General features: G+C 42.8%; 1 protein-coding gene across 1 annotated transcript in view; it reads left to right on the plus strand.

The window, feature by feature from the left end:
- The window catches only part of LOC115409775 (CUB and sushi domain-containing protein 1-like), a 204,277-nt gene that overhangs the window by 106,549 nt on the left and 79,688 nt on the right, over window positions 1-18,040 (plus strand). The window contains 13 exon segments of the mRNA XM_030121052.1: window positions 1,115-1,297; window positions 2,457-2,647; window positions 2,876-3,011; window positions 5,309-5,503; window positions 7,408-7,546; window positions 8,901-9,088; window positions 9,694-9,882; window positions 10,505-10,621; window positions 11,054-11,269; window positions 12,273-12,461; window positions 13,987-14,156; window positions 14,311-14,467; window positions 14,614-14,805. Coding sequence (XP_029976912.1) covers window positions 1,115-1,297; window positions 2,457-2,647; window positions 2,876-3,011; window positions 5,309-5,503; window positions 7,408-7,546; window positions 8,901-9,088; window positions 9,694-9,882; window positions 10,505-10,621; window positions 11,054-11,269; window positions 12,273-12,461; window positions 13,987-14,156; window positions 14,311-14,467; window positions 14,614-14,805 — 2,262 coding nt within the window.

Below are 18,040 nucleotides of genomic sequence, written 5' to 3' on the forward strand. Positions count from 1 at the left end.
TAACACCAGAGAAGAAGTCCACAGAGTTTTTGATAGATACGCTAATAGAACACAGAGAATCTCAGGTAAGGCTTTTGAGTGCAGAGTGAAAAAGTCTCTCCAGGAGAAGTGTTTCTTCTCGGCTCCGTTCAGCTGAACACACACAGACACACTGGACTCTGAGCTCTGTCCACTAAACTCCAGACTCTGAGGCTCTTGTCAGGAGGTAAAAACAAACAAATCTCCAGTAATTCCTCCAAACTTAGACTTAAGTGAAAGATTCAAGGGAGCGCCAAAAGAAAATGAAACAAAAGAAATACTGCTACTGAAAAACTCTTGTTTCTCCAGTACAGTATTGATAATGATAGATTCAGTGAGTAAAGATATTCAGATCAATCATAAATTGAGCTTTTTTTTTTTTTACTTATACTTTTCGGTAGTTGTACTTTAATGTATTTTTGCATGAAATGTTAATGACAAGTTCTGCTTGTTGTGTCAACCTTGACATGCCTGAATAAGTGACTGAATAGTTTCATTAGGACTTAATTAATTATTTATTGAGTGGATTCTCAGCTGAAGCTACATATTTTGATCCTTTCTGAAATGACTGCTCTGTAGTTTTTTGTTTTGTTTTATTGTGTGTGTATGCAGAAGTAACTGAAGTGAAGACTTTTGGTGTTTATTAAAGTTGAGATAATTGAGCATAAAACTGAATATTTCCCTCTCTAGTTGACACTTGTTAGTTGTTTGGGAACGTGTTTATCATGTGGACAAACTGTGATTTTCTGTTCTACTTTCTCAGGATCAAATTATTCTGTCTTGTAATTTAGTCAATTTGAGAAACTGAAAATGTTCCTGATGGTGGGGTGACGGTGGGTCTTGAAGTCAGAACAGTTGCGAACCACTGATTCACAGCAAATTTGAAAAGAAATATCCGCATGAAGGAAATTTTTCTATCCAAAACTTACTTGCCACATGTTCCTGTTCTTGTGGAAGAAATGGGAAGAGATCAGTTTGCTATGTAGGGTCACTCACCTGAAGGATGGTTAACAAGCTTCAGCTGGATTTTCTGTTGAGTCAGAGTTCTTGTGTCTCCGTTCCCAATCCTAGTTTCTGTTCTCTTCTACCTCTATAGAAATTGACCAAGGCAGTTGTGGAGACCCTGGGATTCCTGCTTACGGTAAACGCGAGGGGACAGGTTTTCGCCACGGGGACAGGCTGTACTTTGAGTGTCTGCCGGCCTTTGAACTGGTGGGGAAGAAGAACATCACCTGCCAGAAGAACAACCAGTGGTCGGCCAAGAAGCCCAGCTGCGTTTGTAAGTTGTTGAATGTGTGCACGCATGCATGAATGTGGCATTTCTCATATGGGTGCATTAATAGGTATGTTTCTGCAGACAGGGCACCGGACGAGCTGCATAATAATAGCCATACAGTTTGTCTTTCAGAGGATCCTGTGGATTTTAGCATAATTGGAAGGATTATTAGCTAATTAATGCCATGAGAGACAAACACGGAAAATGAAAGGATAAGAGAGAAAGAAAGGGAGCGCTGACCGTGCAGATAATGGCCTCCGTTGTAGTTTTGATAAGACAGTAGTGTGGACAGAGAGCCTGAATTATCTAGTTAAATATAATGGCGCTGAATGACAGACTTCACCAGCACAAATGCCACTTTTGCAGCATATTTCTGGGGAACCTTGTTTATTCGGTTAACATTCGATCAACTATTACAGTCATGTGGACACCATCAGATTTTAAATACACACTCTAATCTCTGTCCCTGATTTCCTTAACATTTAATGTTTTATTCATTTATGGTAGATCAGTCCAGGATCTTAATTAATTTAATTTAGATGAGTTGTTTAAACAGAACTACTGGATCACACTGTGATCTCTATACTGTGGTGTTGCTTAAGGACATCCACCTGAGCAACTAATAAAGTGAATACCTTCACAGTCCTCAGTCGACGTGACAGAGCAATTTTTATTTTCCACCTCAGTTCAAAGCATTTATTTGCTTTTTAACCCTCCTCCTATTCTCTGACTAAATAAGATTTATCCCTTCAGATAAAGGTTGAATGTGTGCAACCAGTAAATCACAGCTCTCCTTATTCAGCCTTGTCTACGTTCCTTCACCTGGGAAGTTGAGAATTTGACAGATTTCTCTCTTCATTTCCTTTGAGATATTGCGAGTCTAAGGTTTCTGTCATTGTCTATGTGCCTATACTACAAGATAATAAATTGGTGATTACTGGAGCGTCGTCTGAAATGTGATTTGTTTTTCTGATCTGTCGAGAGTGAGTGGGACTTGTGGTAGATTTCTGCAGATTCAATAAAATGCATCAAATCATGTAGTCAGCAAAAGTAAATAGAATATGCACCATGCTTCTGGTCTCCCAAAGAAGGCTCATTTTTATGTTACTGTGTTCTATCTCTCTCTCTCTCTCCCACTTCGATCTCTTTATGACTGCTATAGTTTCCTGTTTCTTCAACTTTACTACTCCATCCGGGGTGCTGCTGTCTCCCAACTACCCTCAGGAGTATGGAAACAATATGCACTGCGTGTGGCTCATCATCTCCAACCCTGAGAGCAGAATCAATCTGGCCTTCAACGACCTCAGCATGGAGAAGCAGTTTGACTTCCTCTCCATCAAAGACGGGGGAAAGGTTGTATACAATTAGAAACCATTTTCCTCACTTACTTTGAATAGCTCTTTGTGCAGCTCCCTCCACTGACCTGTCCATCAGTCATTATGTGAGAAGTCACCTCTGTAATTATGTCTGTGAGCTACACAGCTTCTCTGCCTGCGTTCGCCTACAGCACCACCGGAGATGTTTACTCGACTTATTTAAATTGGTATACCTTCGGTCTCATTAGAAAATCTTTTTTTTCAGGCTGAATCTCCCATCCTGGGTACTTTCTCCGGTGACGTCCTTCCTCCGCCGATAACGACAAGCGCCCACGTGGCCCGGCTGGAGTTCCTCACTGACCACACCTACACGGACAGAGGCTTTAACATCACCTTTACAAGTGAGTACTGGACGGAGGTGAAGAGGTGCGGATTCATGAAACATCTTCCGTATCTACGTATATGCATGAACTGCTCCACACGCGCCCCACATCCTCCCGCGCTCTCACAGGAAAAATGAAAACACTCCTGTCTTTATTTTCTAAATAGAGACTTGACATCTAAATTAAACCCCAAACAGAGATGTAGCATCCTTACCTGACGGATACGTTGCGGCAGTGCTCATTATATTCTATTCTGGGTAACTGCTGACTTCTTAGGAAATTCCACACGGGTTTTCGACTCTGACGCAGTGCACGGCGGCTGCATGCTGGTAAACCCTTTTCATGGATATACTGTACCATGAGGGCTCGGTGGCAGGATTATTGCAGTCTTTGCATATGCTCTATTGTGCAGTGGGCCTGATTTTTTTTTTTCTCCTTCCATATCCTAAAATAAATATCTTTGTACAGAGTCTCACATTGACCCTATAAAACTACAAAACTATTTCATGCTATTTGGGGACTGAATTTAATTAAGGCAATAAAGCGCTATTTTTATAGTTTGTTGGTATTCAGAATATCCAAAGTGAAGACTTCTGTTTAGCTGAAGGCATCGCTCCACATCTGCCGATATTCGGCCCACTCAGATTATAAAGTTTCCCATAAACTGTGGGGTGTTTCGGCATCTCTAAAGTTTATTACATGCAGCACTGTGCAACATGGATCTCATAAACTTCGGCACGGATTTCGAGTGTGACTGCAAAGGTGAATTAAAGGTGACGATCGCTACAAGGGACATCAATAGAGAAAACAGCAGCATTGTGTGTCGTCTATGGACGCTACCACTGTCATCAAGCCATAAACCATCAGGGTAACCTAGAAATGAGCTTATGGATGTATCACTGTGAGCAAAACATGAACAGATGCATACACAAAGGAAAAGGAAAAAATATATTTTATTTATCTAGATATCTAGCCATCTCTCTGTCGTCCATCAATACAAAAGATATCACTAGGTTCGATCACTTTCTATAAGTGTAATAACCTTTCTTTAGGTGTCTAAAGTTTCCGAAAGTGTATAAAGTATAAACTGTCTGACAGAAGCATAAACTGCTAATGTTTCCAGTCGAGCATGTAAACAAAGGATTTGAGATTCATCCTGAGATGCCCATTAAAAACAAAACTGTAAAATAATTTCCGTGAGCCAAAGGTATATTATCCCACATTTATGTCTGCTGTAGGGCCCCTTGTAGGTATTCAAAGAGGAGCAGGCATTATTATTTGCTATAGTTATTATTTTTTTTTTACCTCTCGACTAGGTAAGCCGAGCTCTGCTTGGAGTTCTCTTTGCCCCCGGCTCAGCTCATTTGCAGACATGTCATCAAGCGAACCAGGTGCCTCTGAAGAGCCTCCATGTGGACAGCACATGGCGACTAACGCATTAATTAGCAAGTTAGATGAATAAATAAATACCCAATGCGGCACGGCGGATGAATATCAAGTGCAGCTAATTGAAGATGACGTTCAGTTCCCCAGAACAGTGTCATCTCACTGCGGGACTTTATTTTTTTTTTTAGTTTGTGAGGTTGAACGTGCAACTTCCATCATTCATGTTAATTAAGGACATGCCAAACTATATTGAAGCAATTTCTGGCACGTTAATAAATAAGATATTTGTGATGGATGGGGTGTAGCTGGCGCTCCGTTTGGGTCCGACGGCTCCAGAAAAAGGATTCATCAACACCTACACGTGTCACCGACCTGCATGTGTGCACAAGAGTGAGAGAAATAGTGGCTCAGGTGATATATTTGTTTACACTCCCTCTTCCAGGGTTATGACTCTTCTTGTTGCTCCTGCGTTTCTCCCCCGGTCCTTTTCTAAACTGTTCTGTACTTGGGATTTAATTGCGGGGCCTGATTGATAAAGTTGTGAGGGTGTATGAAAACAATTTTCTGCGTTTGTTTACAGCGGGGCCGTTTGACACTGATTTTCTGCACGAGGTTTTTTTTTTTTTTTTTTTTTTTTTTTGCGGCCCACCCTCCAGAATTACTGCGGCAGGGTGAATCGATGTGACTAAGTGAAACAAATTTCTTCTGGTAACATGCTGGCATTCTGTACTGCTGACAGTGAAACAAAAGTTGTTGTTTTTTTCAAACAACTTTGTTAGAATTAATTACCCATGCAATCTCCAGGGAGATTACTACTATATTGATATGCGAAATTGTTTTATTGTGAGTTGATTTGATTTCAGTATTGTGTTTTCTTGTTGGTTGTTTACTGCACTAAACCCCCGTCTCATCTCTGTATTCTTCTCAAGCCTTTCGCCACAATGAGTGCCCGGACCCCGGCGTGCCAGTCAACGGGAAGCGCTTCGGAGAGAGCCTTCAGCTGGGCAGTTCCATCTCCTTCCTGTGCGAGGAGGGCTTCGTGAAGACCCACGGCTCACAAACCATCTCCTGCATCCTCAAGGATGGGAATGTGGTGTGGGACAACGCCGTCCCTCGATGTGAAGGTAAGAAACGGATGTTTGACGTGACTCGTGAAAGTCTATGTAGCCCACATTTTTTTTTTGCCTTGAGGTTAAAGAAGCGGACTTGGGGATCAAAGTTTCAGAATTGTATTTTTATTCAGTATTCAGATGTCTTCTTATTCATAATCAGAAAAGAATCCTGATTCTCATAAAGCTTTATTAAGCATCTCCGAAACTTTTTCAAACCATTTACTCCATTTAATTTATGTTATTTTGATGAAGTTATTTTGATGAAGGAAAAAAAGTATCAGAAAAAGATGCCCTTTGCTATAATTTCATTAGGATTTGTGAAATAGACCAAACTGTGTCCAGATCCTCTCATCTTCTTTTGTTATTACGTAATAAAAGAGAAACGTAAAAAAAAAGCCCAGTATTTCTAGAAATGTCTCCATTTTCTGATTTACATTTATATTTATGGTGTTTAACAAAATACAGTTTTCTCATCAAAAATTATCTGTAATATCTGCACTGTGAAAAAACTGAACGATCATTCCCATGATGCAGATAATCTGAATGAAAATCTCCAATTCCATCTTTCTTTCTTTTTTTATACGTGACTTGGGCAGTGTTTGTGAGAATTACAACACTTAAATTCCTTCTTTTTTCTAAACCTCTGACATTTTATATAGTGTTTTAATTACATTAGACCTGGCTGAATGATGGGCATTATTAGGTTAAATATGCGAAAGACTGAACTACTAAAGACTACTCCCCTGTGCGTGGTTGTGCCGCCTCATCGACCATGTGCACAGTGTGGTGGCTGTTGGAAAGGTTTGATCTCGCTATCTGCTAACTGATGATGATGAAGATGGTTTTTAGCTTCAAAAATCAGCTTCAGTTCCTTGAATAATACAATTAAATGTAATCAATAGGCAATATCGTTGTGGAGCACCCTTCAGACTGGAACTGTGGCTGCCGACGATCCAGAGTCTTTGTCCTCTTGGCTTTTCAGTGCAGCCGGCGTGCTGTGCTCCCATACATACTGCTGAGCAATCCATTTTTATCTCCCTAACGCAGTATTTAGAATCTCTTTCCAGCCAATCAGAAAAGTTCAGTATAGCAACAGAGCTTAGATAAAGCCAGGCATGAACCAGCTGAGGGGTTTTGGACACCAGCAGAGAAGACATGGCTACAAGTCTAAGGAGCCTAATCAGGTTTACTTTTTGTGATACGCAAAGGAGAAGCCATTATTAAAACATGTCACCCCCCACCCAACCCTCCACCCACACCCCTCTGGTGTGCCACAGCAGCTTTGTATTCCTCTGAGACCATCTATCATACCCCTGCGTTTGTAGCATAATGCGTTTTATAGATGTCCTTCAGTATGCTGAGTTGGCTGATTAAATCATTCCACTTCAAAGGGAGCGAGGAGCTGGCACTGTAACGAAGCCCTCCGCTTTGCCTGTGTGTTCTGGTTAAGGATAGGCAGTTAAAGAGACGCGCGGCAAAGTGAGCTGTAACGGATACGAGGGGCCGGTGTGCTCAAGTGTCTTTTTGTGTTAGCGATCAAAGATGCTCCGTTTTTTTCTTTTCTTTTTTTCCCCCTTTCTTTCATGGCACCTTTTTCACCAAGGGGTTTGATAATATATTTAAAACGGCGCCGTTTCCAGAAAGAATCCATATGCATATATACATGGGTACATGCTCGTGCGCACGCAGACGCATGAGCGGTGACAAGCCTGTTCCCAGGGAGAAATGGTTAACCTTGAAGTGAGCTGTCACCAATTTACATTAGATAGACCCTGGTAGTGTAAGAAATGGGATGAGCCCTGACTGATGCATGGGATCATTTATGGGCATTGTCGTACATCAGCTGGGAAAGACATGCATAATTCAGCCTCTGTCTGTTCTCTCCTCCTCCTCCCTTTCTTCTCTCCTTCCGTTAGCCCCGTGTGGGGGGGATCTGAAGGCTTCCAGTGGGATCATCCTCTCCCCCGGCTGGCCAGAGCTATATAAAGAGGCCCTTAACTGTGAATGGATCATTGAGGCTCCTCCAGGCTACCCCATCAAGATCATCTTCGACAAGTGAGTCACCCACATACCAGCGGCCGCTCTAACAACATTTTTTTTTTTTCCTCCCCATTTTTCTACATCTTTAATCCAAACTCATTCAATATCCTCATTTCTGGTGTAATGCAGCACATCTGACGCATCTCAGCGTTTACCCCCCGCCAGTGAAACACTATGTTTTATTTAGGAGGCTCTTCAGGAAATGCCTGATCTGTTTGTTTGACACCCTCTCCCCGATCAACAGCCAGCTTTCAGGTTTACAAACACATGCGTCAAGATACAGATGCAGATCCGCAAGTATGCAAATACGCATGAACGCTGTGTCAAGGGGGATCTTTGGAAATCAGAGAGGTGATAATTCGCCCTAATGTTAGCAAAACAAAAAGGGAGTAACAGACTGACAGTTGCAGGATCAAATGCTACTTGTGAACCCATCTCATCCCTATCGCTGCCACGGCGGCGCGGCATGCAAAATGAATACAGCATAAATGTTTGTTGCTCTTTAATTTTTATGTAACATCAATAAAATATCACAGACCGCTTCATTTAGATGACATGCTTCTGAAGCAGAGCAATTTATTCATGGCTTTGAAGATGAAGTGGCTCTGGCAACAAAAGACAGAAATGCACATGCACACAAACACACGTGCACAAATTCAATACAACCATAATACAAAGACCAAATGTAGAAACCTTTTCCAAAATTGAGGGGTATTTTTTTTAAAGTTGGTGTGGAATCAGTCCCTCTCTAAAGTGCCGAAAGCACCTGAAAGAGGTATATTTCACTTTAATTTGATGCTGTTCATATATCTATTGAAAAAATGCAAAAACTTGATCTCTCTGTAATTGTAACAACATAATATGCTTGTGAGAAAATGTTTTAAATATGTTTATGTGGCTGCATTCAGATCAGGGGGTGGGGACTCCAATCCTGCAGGTCTACATGTTTTCAATCCTTCCCTGCTCCCACACACCTGACTTTAATGAATGAATCACCTGAATTTAACGAATGAATCATGATGAAGTGCTGCAGAAAGCCTGATAACGAGTTAATAGTTACTATCAGGTGTGTTGAAGTGAGGACACATGAAGAGAGCATGCAGAATGTGATGCTTCAGAACCAATATTCCACATCACATTTTCTTTCTGCCACAAAAAAAAAAAAAAAAAAATCTTTTTTACGGCTTCACAGTAGCTAGTCACCTCTGATATTATATTCCAGCTTTGTTTTTGTATAGATGTGATTCAACACTAAAAATACACCTTTTAATTATAAGTTTCTCGTATTATTTCATCATCAAATGCTGTGTTGGGACATTATATCCCCGCCTTGATGCTAAGATATGTTGTTTGTGCTGTGTGCGTCCAGATTTCGCACTGAGGTCAACTATGACGTCCTGGAGGTGCGCGACGGACGGTTTCCCTCCTCGCCACTGATCGGGAGCTACCAGGGCACCCAGGTGCCCCAGTTCCTCATCAGCACCTCCAGCTTCCTGTATCTCCTCTTCTCCACGGACAAGAGCCACTCTGACATCGGCTTCCGTATTCGCTACGAGAGTAAGACCTCAGAACCTGTAAACTTAATGTATAAATTTAAAAGAAAAAAAAAAAGCCCAGATGTGGTTCATAAATGTTTGTTAGATGGCTCCAGTAAAAGGGACTTGATTGTATTTGCTGACTGAATAGTTTGAGTGGTTTCCACAGCCTTTCCATTTCAAAATTAAACCACACTTATTAACACTCCTGTAATTATGATTCAGTTGGGTTAAGTATTTTCTGTCAGATATTTTTTCGACACGTACTGTTTTAAAAAAAAAATGTATCAAAGCAAACACGCTTTTACCCACGCTTTTAACCTTTGGCAACTTGTCTGAGAGTAAATGAAGTGCAGTTAATGAGCACATGTTCACTCAGAATGATGCATGGACAGCTCTAGAATTTGTACTATTAGTAGGGGTCATTTGTGTGGCTTGTTTTTTTTTTCCCAGATTGTGACATGAAAACAAGCCGCCTTTCACTTTTCTCAGCCTCCACCAACCCCGCTGATATTTTAAATGACACGGGCCTAATGAAGCTGCCAGCAGGTGGATTTTGGAGGGTGTGAGTCTCTGCCTTTGATAGGCTGTTGATGCCTTCTACCTTCTTTGTTCTTTCCTCTCCAGCTCTGCAGTTGCAGTCCGATCACTGCGTGGATCCGGGCATTCCTGTGAACGGCCAGCGGCACGGCAATGACTTCTACGTGGGCGCTCTGGTGACATTCAGCTGCGAGGCGGGGTACACGCTCAGCGACGGCGAGCCTCTCGAATGCGAACCCAATTTTCAGTGGAGTCGCCCCCTGCCTAGCTGCGATGGTACGTTCCATAATATTGACCTAGAAATGAGTAGTCGTCTGCCAGATTTCTCCCTCTCTCTTAAATGGGATTAGAGCTCCCGCTCATTGTTGTGTGTTGTTACAGATGAAACATGAGAAATCATTTTGAGCACTTTGCTTCATATTGCATCACATTCAGATTGCCATATATTCCCGAGTTATTATAAAATCCATATAAGATGATAGCGTTTCTTTTTTTGTCCCAATGAGTCTTGTTTTCAGACTTTAAAAGTTTCTGCTTCCTTTCATCAGAAATGTTTTATATGTACAGCAGTAAGCACACCCTTTGATGTTTTTCTCCTTCCTCATTTGTAAAATGCTTTTATATTTAAGGACAGTATCGATTCCTGCCGACTCTGTAATGATATTGATAATACCACTCTCTCCTTTTATGCTATCTTGAAGGGCACCTCTTGTGAAATGCATTCACTGCATTGTAAATGCGCAGACAAATCATACTTTTAATTTTCTCCCATGCCCTCTCTGACTCTGCCTCTCTTGTCTCTTTCTCCTGCCGGTCCACCCTTCATTCATGTCCCTCTCTCTCTCTCTCTCTCTCTCTCTCTCTCTCTCTCTCTCTCTCTCTCTCTCTCTCTCCCCAGCGCTGTGCGGAGGTTACATCCAGGGCAACGTCGGCACCATCCTGTCTCCCGGCTTCCCGGACTTCTACCCGCACAACCTAAACTGCACGTGGATAATCGAGACCTCCCATGGCAAAGGTGAGCAAAGGAACGCCGTGTCAACACATGCAGCAGTCAAATTCAATTTCCCTTACAAAGTCATTTCCTACCGAGTGGCCTTTTTATTTTGCCGAACAAGCCGTCTTTGTGAGCCTGCGGTGCTGAGAGGCTGGCCTAAGGCTACGGCGCCAAGGGATGACTCTCCAGTCATGTCACCTTTGGTTGAGCGCTCCCATCAAATCGACGCAGCCTTATTTGCAGATGCTCAGTGCGCGTGGGTGGAATGTGTTTGATAAGTCAGAGGGGAGGAAGACAGGGAATTGCTGCTGTGTGCCTTATGAAAGTGAAACTATTGCTTTAACTGAAGGATTCAGTCAGTGTTTTTACCTCTCTCGCTTAATTAGCAAACTTTTTTTTTTTTTTTTAAAAGAATAATGCACATAGTGATACATTTCTTTGTCTCTGCTTTAGGCGTCCAGTTCACCTTCCACACCTTCCACCTGGAGAGTCCTCACGATCACCTGCTAGTGACAGAGAACAGCAGCTTCTCGCAGCCGCTCTGGAGACTGACGGGATCCACGCTGCCGCCGCCTCTCAGCGCCGGCCTGTTTGGGAACTACACCGCGCAGATCCGCTTTCTCTCCGACTTTTCCGTGTCCTACGAGGGCTTCAACATCACTTTCTCCGGTGAGAATCAACTCAGTCGCTTCGAAAAGCACGAGCGCGATTGTGTTTGGCCATGCCCATCATTCAGGAAAAAAAAACTAAGACAAGAGCCGGCCATATCCTTCATCTGTGTACTGGTGTAATTCCTGCTCTGATTTTTAAGAAAAATCATGTTTTGCTAATGGCAGCATGCCAGATTTCTTGATGTTCTGCCAGCAGACGGTTACATGTCTGAGCTGCATGATATTGTGCTGAAATGTTGATGAAATAAGTATCAGTCTCTCTGTTCTTCATCAACTGAGCAGAACAATCTTTTGCTGAGAGTTTGTGCCACGCGTTGTTTAGTGTGATTAACTTCTTTAGGGTTGTGCAATCTGAGGGGCGTTCAAGTGCAGCTCACAGCGTGGGTCATTTAAAAACGTCTATTACTAATGTATTTCGCATGTTTTTAGAAATTCAAATTTTCAAAGCAAGCATCTTTTTTTTTCTAAAGGCACACACAAGCAGCAGTGTTCCAAAAGACAGAAAAAGACAAAAGAAAAGTCCCCAGAGAAAGTTTAATCACGTACATTGAAGTCATAAAACAGGAAACCAGGCGACTGATCATTTTCAAGTTCAGGCTAAAAGGCATGCAGTGTGTGCAGACCCATTTTTTCCTCTGTTTTTGCACAAAGGTGGAATGAAAAGAAGATGCCAACAAACAGAAGTAATAAATTGTTATTGACAGTTTGAAAAAAAATCAAACAGCACCTTTCTCAGTAGGGGCTCAATGATTGAAATAATGCGTTTCATGAGTCCTTTTGAAAGCACAGCTTTGATAACTTTGGTAAATACCATATGGTGTTTTGATGCTTAGATGGCAGCGTAGATTCAAAGGAATATTTGCTAAGTTTTTTTTTTAAATATCTGAAACAGAGAAAAGTCCTAATAAATTCAGTTTACAGCTTTTCACTAATCAGATGGATGAGTACCAATAAAGTGATCATTTCTGAGTGAAAGAAACGACTCTTTCTTGTTTATACAGAGTATGATTTGGAGCCATGCGAGGATCCAGGAATCCCACCTTACAGCACCAGGAAAGGCCTGCAGTACGGCGTCGGCGACGCCCTCATCTTTTCCTGTTTCCCGGGTTACCGGCTGGAGGGTCCGGCGAGGGTGGTGTGCTTAGGGGGCAGGAGGCGGGTGTGGAGCTCCCCTCTGCCAAGGTGTGTTGGTAGGTGGTCACAAACTTTATTTTGGCTTTTGTCACCCCCTCCCCTCCCCTCCCCTCCCCTCCCCTCCCCTCCCCTCCTCATCTCTGCCACGCCAGCGCATTCACACACCCCCCCACCAATTAAGATACGCGCAAAATTGTCAGTCGTGATTGAAAACGAGGCTGCTCCCATTTAATTCCCTTCATGACCACGTCCTCCCCCGTACGCCAACATTTTGTCCCTTTCATTGGACGCCTTCCCAGAAACGGCTTTTTTCGAATTTGTCCAAATTATATAGTGCAGCAGCTCTAATGAGGATGACATTGAAATATGTTAATTATTGATGCAGCCTGTTGTTTATGCATGGGAAACATCAAAGGTCAAACTGCAGAGAATGGGGTCACAGTGTTGAGTCGATCATGCAGCAGAGCCTGAGAGCTGCATTTACACGTGCAGATAAAATTCCTGTTTGTTTTTTTTATGCGGATGCTTTAAATGGTAAACGACGAACCATGATAATCGGCCTACTTATGGTTTTTAGTATACTTTGACGAGAACAATTGCAGTGTGGAAGCCCTGCTTTAGCCAACTGGAGTTGATCCCAGCTGACTGTGAGGGATAAAACGGTGAAAACCAAGTAGAGCGTCAGCCGATCACAGGGCCAACACATACAGACAGTTGCACACTTTCTGTCAATTTAGAGTCACAAGTCATGGGTTGAAGAGGGAAACTGGACCAATCACAAAGAATCTGCGTGATCAGGTCATAAGAAGACCTCCACCCCGACCTAGCCTAGTTAATTCCTCTCATTCATATTCCTAGTGGTTTTTTTCTGGATGTTTATGTTTGTGAAAGTAGGCCAAGCAATTTGCTGAGTGAAACTTTTGAATATTTACTTTACTGCCTTCCCTGCTCATCCTCCGTTTTCTGTAGCTTTAAGCTGCCATTTCTTAGTTTGTTGGTCTTTTTCTGCCTCTGGGTGTATCGAGGTGTATGTGGGATGAGAGAGAAGGCATATTTTGATATTCTTTTTTATTTCTACTCATTTTTTTTTTTTTTTTGGAAATATTCAGCCCCATTTCGGAAATTTGATACTTTTCAGCATACCTCCAAGTCAGTGCAATCACCTTACCTTATCTTACCTCGTCGCATTCACAAAGTCGAGGTACATTTGTGGTCATTTAAATTCCAGCAGGCATTTTTCTGCAGACAACTTTGTCCCCCCCACCCTCCTTTTTTTTTTTCTTTACTTTTTCCCCCGGTGTGATTCAGACGAAGCAATTTTCAAATAGAGCTGAAATTACTGTTAATCATATTCAGATTGCAGCGCGATTATGATGATGTGCCATTCAACATTCAGGTATAGTCAGTGACCACATTCCCCTCCTCATCACCTCTTCCCGTCTCCCTGTGCATGACAGCATGAATAAATACACTCTGAGTTTCAAGCATATAGCGATTGACATGTCCTCTGCTCTCTCCAACACCACCACCGCCTCCTCCGTCTCTCCTCCTTCCCTACCCTCCTCTCTCTCTTTTCTCTAGCTGAATGCGGCTCATCCGTGACTGGCATGCAAGGGGTGCTGCTCTCGCCCAACTACCCCGGTTACTACGGCAACAACCACGAATGCATCTACTCCATCCAGACGCAGCCCGGCAAAGGCATTCAGCTGCGAGCGCGGGACTTTCGGCTGGAGGAGGACGACATAGTCAAAGTGAGGGGGCGGTGGGAGTTTGTCGTCCTCCCTCTCATCTCTTGTGTGAACACCTTGTTAGCATATCGGCCGCGCGCGCCACCCCCGATCACCTTAATTCACGTGCTTCCTCCCACTCTCGCCCTCGTCTCTCCCCCCCCCCGCCCCCGTCCAGGTCTTTGATGGCAGCAGCAATAAGGCTCGTCTGCTGGGGGTGTTTACAGGCAACGAGATGCTAGACACAACCCTGAACTCCACCTCCAGCTCCATGTGGCTAGAGTTCATCAGCAATGCGGATAACACCAGCAAAGGCTTTGAACTGCACTTCACAAGTGAGTAACACACTCCCATGCGCACACCAACACACTGTGCGTCTTATGCATAATTACCAGTCACATTCGCATATCCTGTCTTCAGTTTTTCTTCACCTTATGCCTCTCGCTCAACTGTTTCTCCCACTCCCCTCTGCCGATTGAAGGTTTCGAGCTGGTGAAATGTGAGGATCCAGGTGTGCCGCAGTTTGGCTACAAGCGAGAGGACAAAGGGCATTTTGCGGGGAGCACCGTGTCGTACAGCTGTGACCCCGGCTACACGCTCAAAGGACCCGAGGTGCTGACGTGCCTCAGGGGGGAGAGGAGGGCGTGGGACAGCCCCCTTCCACTCTGTGTGGGTGAGTTATGCACGGCGCCAAAGTCTTGCGGAGCAGTAATGAGTCTGACTTCTGATCTGATTGGTGCCAATAGCATTCCAGCCCAATTTAAATACTTAAAAGCATTCGCAAGCGTCGTAAATTAGATCTGAAATTTGCATCAGATTCCACTCTCGTCTTCGGTGAATGTGTCCACTAACGATGCTGCACTGAAAGTGAGTCAAAACTCTGAAAAGGCAGCGTGTATTATGTCAAATTTGAACTTCAGTCAGTTATTAAAGTGGATTTGCAAAAAGTTTAACTATAGTCATGGTACAAACACCTCAGTACCTAATAGTAGTCGGAGGAAACATTACAAACAATGCACAGTACTTCACATTAACATAATGTTGCATGCTTTTATATGTTGTCTTTTGATTGCATTGTCTTAAATATCACGATAAAAGCCAACATTGTGTTGCATCTTATAGTATTTATCTCAGTGTCTTTCGCTGTTTGGCACATCTCTTAGTCTTAGTTGGCTGATGCCTGACCCAGTTCCTCTTCCAAATAACAATGTGAATATACCGGCGCAGGTCTGGAAAAAGCTCTGCGGTCTGTTTTAGCTCTGCTATTTTAGGGGCATCCATTTGGTTGCCTTCCCAGCACCTTATTCAGTGCATTATCTCATCCTGAAATGACTGTGCTGCATTTAGCTCTTCGTATTCACATTGCATCACAATTGCAAATTCCTCCTTTCCATATATATATATATATATATATATATATATATATATATATATATATAGTTTTTTTTACTAAAATAAAAATCACTATATTAACTCTACCCACCATGCTGAAGGCAAGTTTGTTTATTTCATTTACAAAATACAATTCCTCCGCCATTTGTTGCCAGCTGACACAACTGTGTTATGCATATTTTCCTCAAGTATTAAAATACTATTTATACACATACAGCCTCTGCCTGTGTAAAGCCATGTTAAGACACCCAGAGCAATTTTTAGACCTGCTCCCAGGCGGCATTTTGACAGTGACTCAGAAACCAGCCTGAAACTCACCAAGAGGAAAAACAGGCAGGCAGGTGCTTTTTTTTTCTTCTTCTTCTTCTTTTTTGACATCAGCCAAGGTGATTAGAATAGCATTGCTCAGCTCCCCTCCTCAGCCCAAACTGACAGGTAATTTCATCTGTGGGTATAAACAACATTCAGAAAACTGTATATCCCTGCACACATTTGTCCTCCCCGTGCTCCTTTCACAGCAGACGATAGCTTAACAGCCAGAGTGAATTTAGGAGCCGATGAGGGACTGTTTCCGTTTGTAATGGCGAGATTATTTCCCGAAAGCGAGGACAGACCGAACATAGATGAGACACAGACGGGAACAGGCGGCGGGGAGGGAGCGTGGAGAGAGGACCTGAGGTGAAGATAGTGGGCAGACTTTGCGTGCTGAAAGTCACGGGAAAGAAAAAAAGTTGGCAGGTTTCGGAGGCGGACGACTGAGGCTTTACAGACTTGGACTTTAATTATACTTAGCACACATTTTGTAGATAACCTTTAGCGGAGAATGCGGCATGCACTCGTCCCCCAGTTGCAGTCTGATGCGACCTAGTATCATAATGTATGATAATAGTTTTTACTTGAGATTACCATTGAGGTTGGAAGTTGTAGTTTCCTGTTTATCCGCTTCCCATTAAGCCGTGCTTCTAATACTGTGATCGCCCCATTAATAAGCATGAGAAAGCACAGAATACCTAATGAAGTGGCTGGTGAGTGTATTTGTACATATTAATGCCCAGTGCTCAAGCAAATACAAACCTGCATGCCTTCTGTTTGATTTGTTGGGATTTCTGTGGATATTTTATCCCCATGTTAGGAAACAAACCACATCTCTGAATCTCTATGATCAGCCGCAGACTCACTATTCTCATTCAGAGAGCAATTTGAAGCCGCTTTGAGGAGAAACCGAGACGAAGACGGAGAAACCTGAGTTGATTTTAGAAAGAGGAGTCTGGAGACAGAGATTGAAGGGTTGGAGCTGCTGGGAGAGTTACACTGCCATGGCGGCATTGAACAGTAGTTTCTTAGGTCATAAGGCGAGAAGAAAGAGATGGCTTTGTCTTACTGTGATAGATCACCACCTTCTCTTCTCACTCCTTGAAACGGCAAGTTTTCTTAAAAAAAAACACAAAAAAAAAAAACAGGGTGAACAAAGCTGGAAAAGTGGAAAGATCAGCGTGTTCAGTTTGAACTCTCTTTCCAATATTCTTCTGCCATCCCTTCCTTCGTAAGCAGAAATGAAAACCTACCTGTTCAAATATGTAATCTATTTAAGAGCACAACAATGTTACAGGTAGAATGTTGGATTAAGACAAGCAGCTGCAAGAATTGTGGTGACAGCTGACAGTTCTCGATGACGTTCTCGTAGAAGCCTGAGTTTGTTCATGCCCGTGCTCCACTGGCGAATTGTGTTAATATAGGCGGTTTCCTACTCCCCATTCTCAGTTTCACCCTTTGTTGTTACTGTAGTTCAGCTCCAGTTTTCATCACTGTTTTCCTCCTGTTTAAAGGAGTTGTTTTTGTCTCAAGGGGAAAACAAAAATAAAACCAGAAACTTTTAACATCCTCTTGTCAGTTAAGATTGCTTCAAAAAAAAGTGAACAAAAACACTTTAAATCTGATGTTGTCGGAGATTTTTTTCATTGGAAGTAGGAGGTGGTAATTGAAGGAGGCCTGGAAATTGCTTTTCAGTCACCAAGTGTTTCTGATAGCAATTCATTACACGAGGGAGGGGGGGAGTGAAAAAAAAACGAACTCAATTCTTCCCACTGTTCTTGACAAAATGTTTTGGCCTGTGAGTTAGCGTTGCCATTTCAGAAATGTGTGTTTCGATGTTGTCAGTTTATTGAGAGACTGAGCTTATGCCGCCTCGTTAGAAAAACCACACTGGCTGCGGCCACCGTTACCACGCGCTCGGTGATTGACACACGTCTAATGAACCAGCGGTTCTTGACAAGTCTCCCACTCTTTTCCTATGATCTACCTATCATGTCGCTCAGTGATAGTTTAATCTGACAGTCACACATCTGCTTTGCACACGAATACTGTGGGTTTGTTTTTTTTCTTCTTTTTTTTTCCTTCCTTGATTGATGCCTAAAAATAACCTGAAATATTTGCCACATCAATCAAAGCATATTTTATGAAAGTCGAGCTTGAACTGCTGTCTGATAAATTGAATATCAGGGTGTTCAGTCAACAGG

The sequence above is a fragment of the Salarias fasciatus genome, chromosome 22 (assembly GCF_902148845.1).
Source record: "Salarias fasciatus chromosome 22, fSalaFa1.1, whole genome shotgun sequence".
Taxonomy (NCBI): Eukaryota; Metazoa; Chordata; class Actinopteri; order Blenniiformes; family Blenniidae; genus Salarias; species Salarias fasciatus.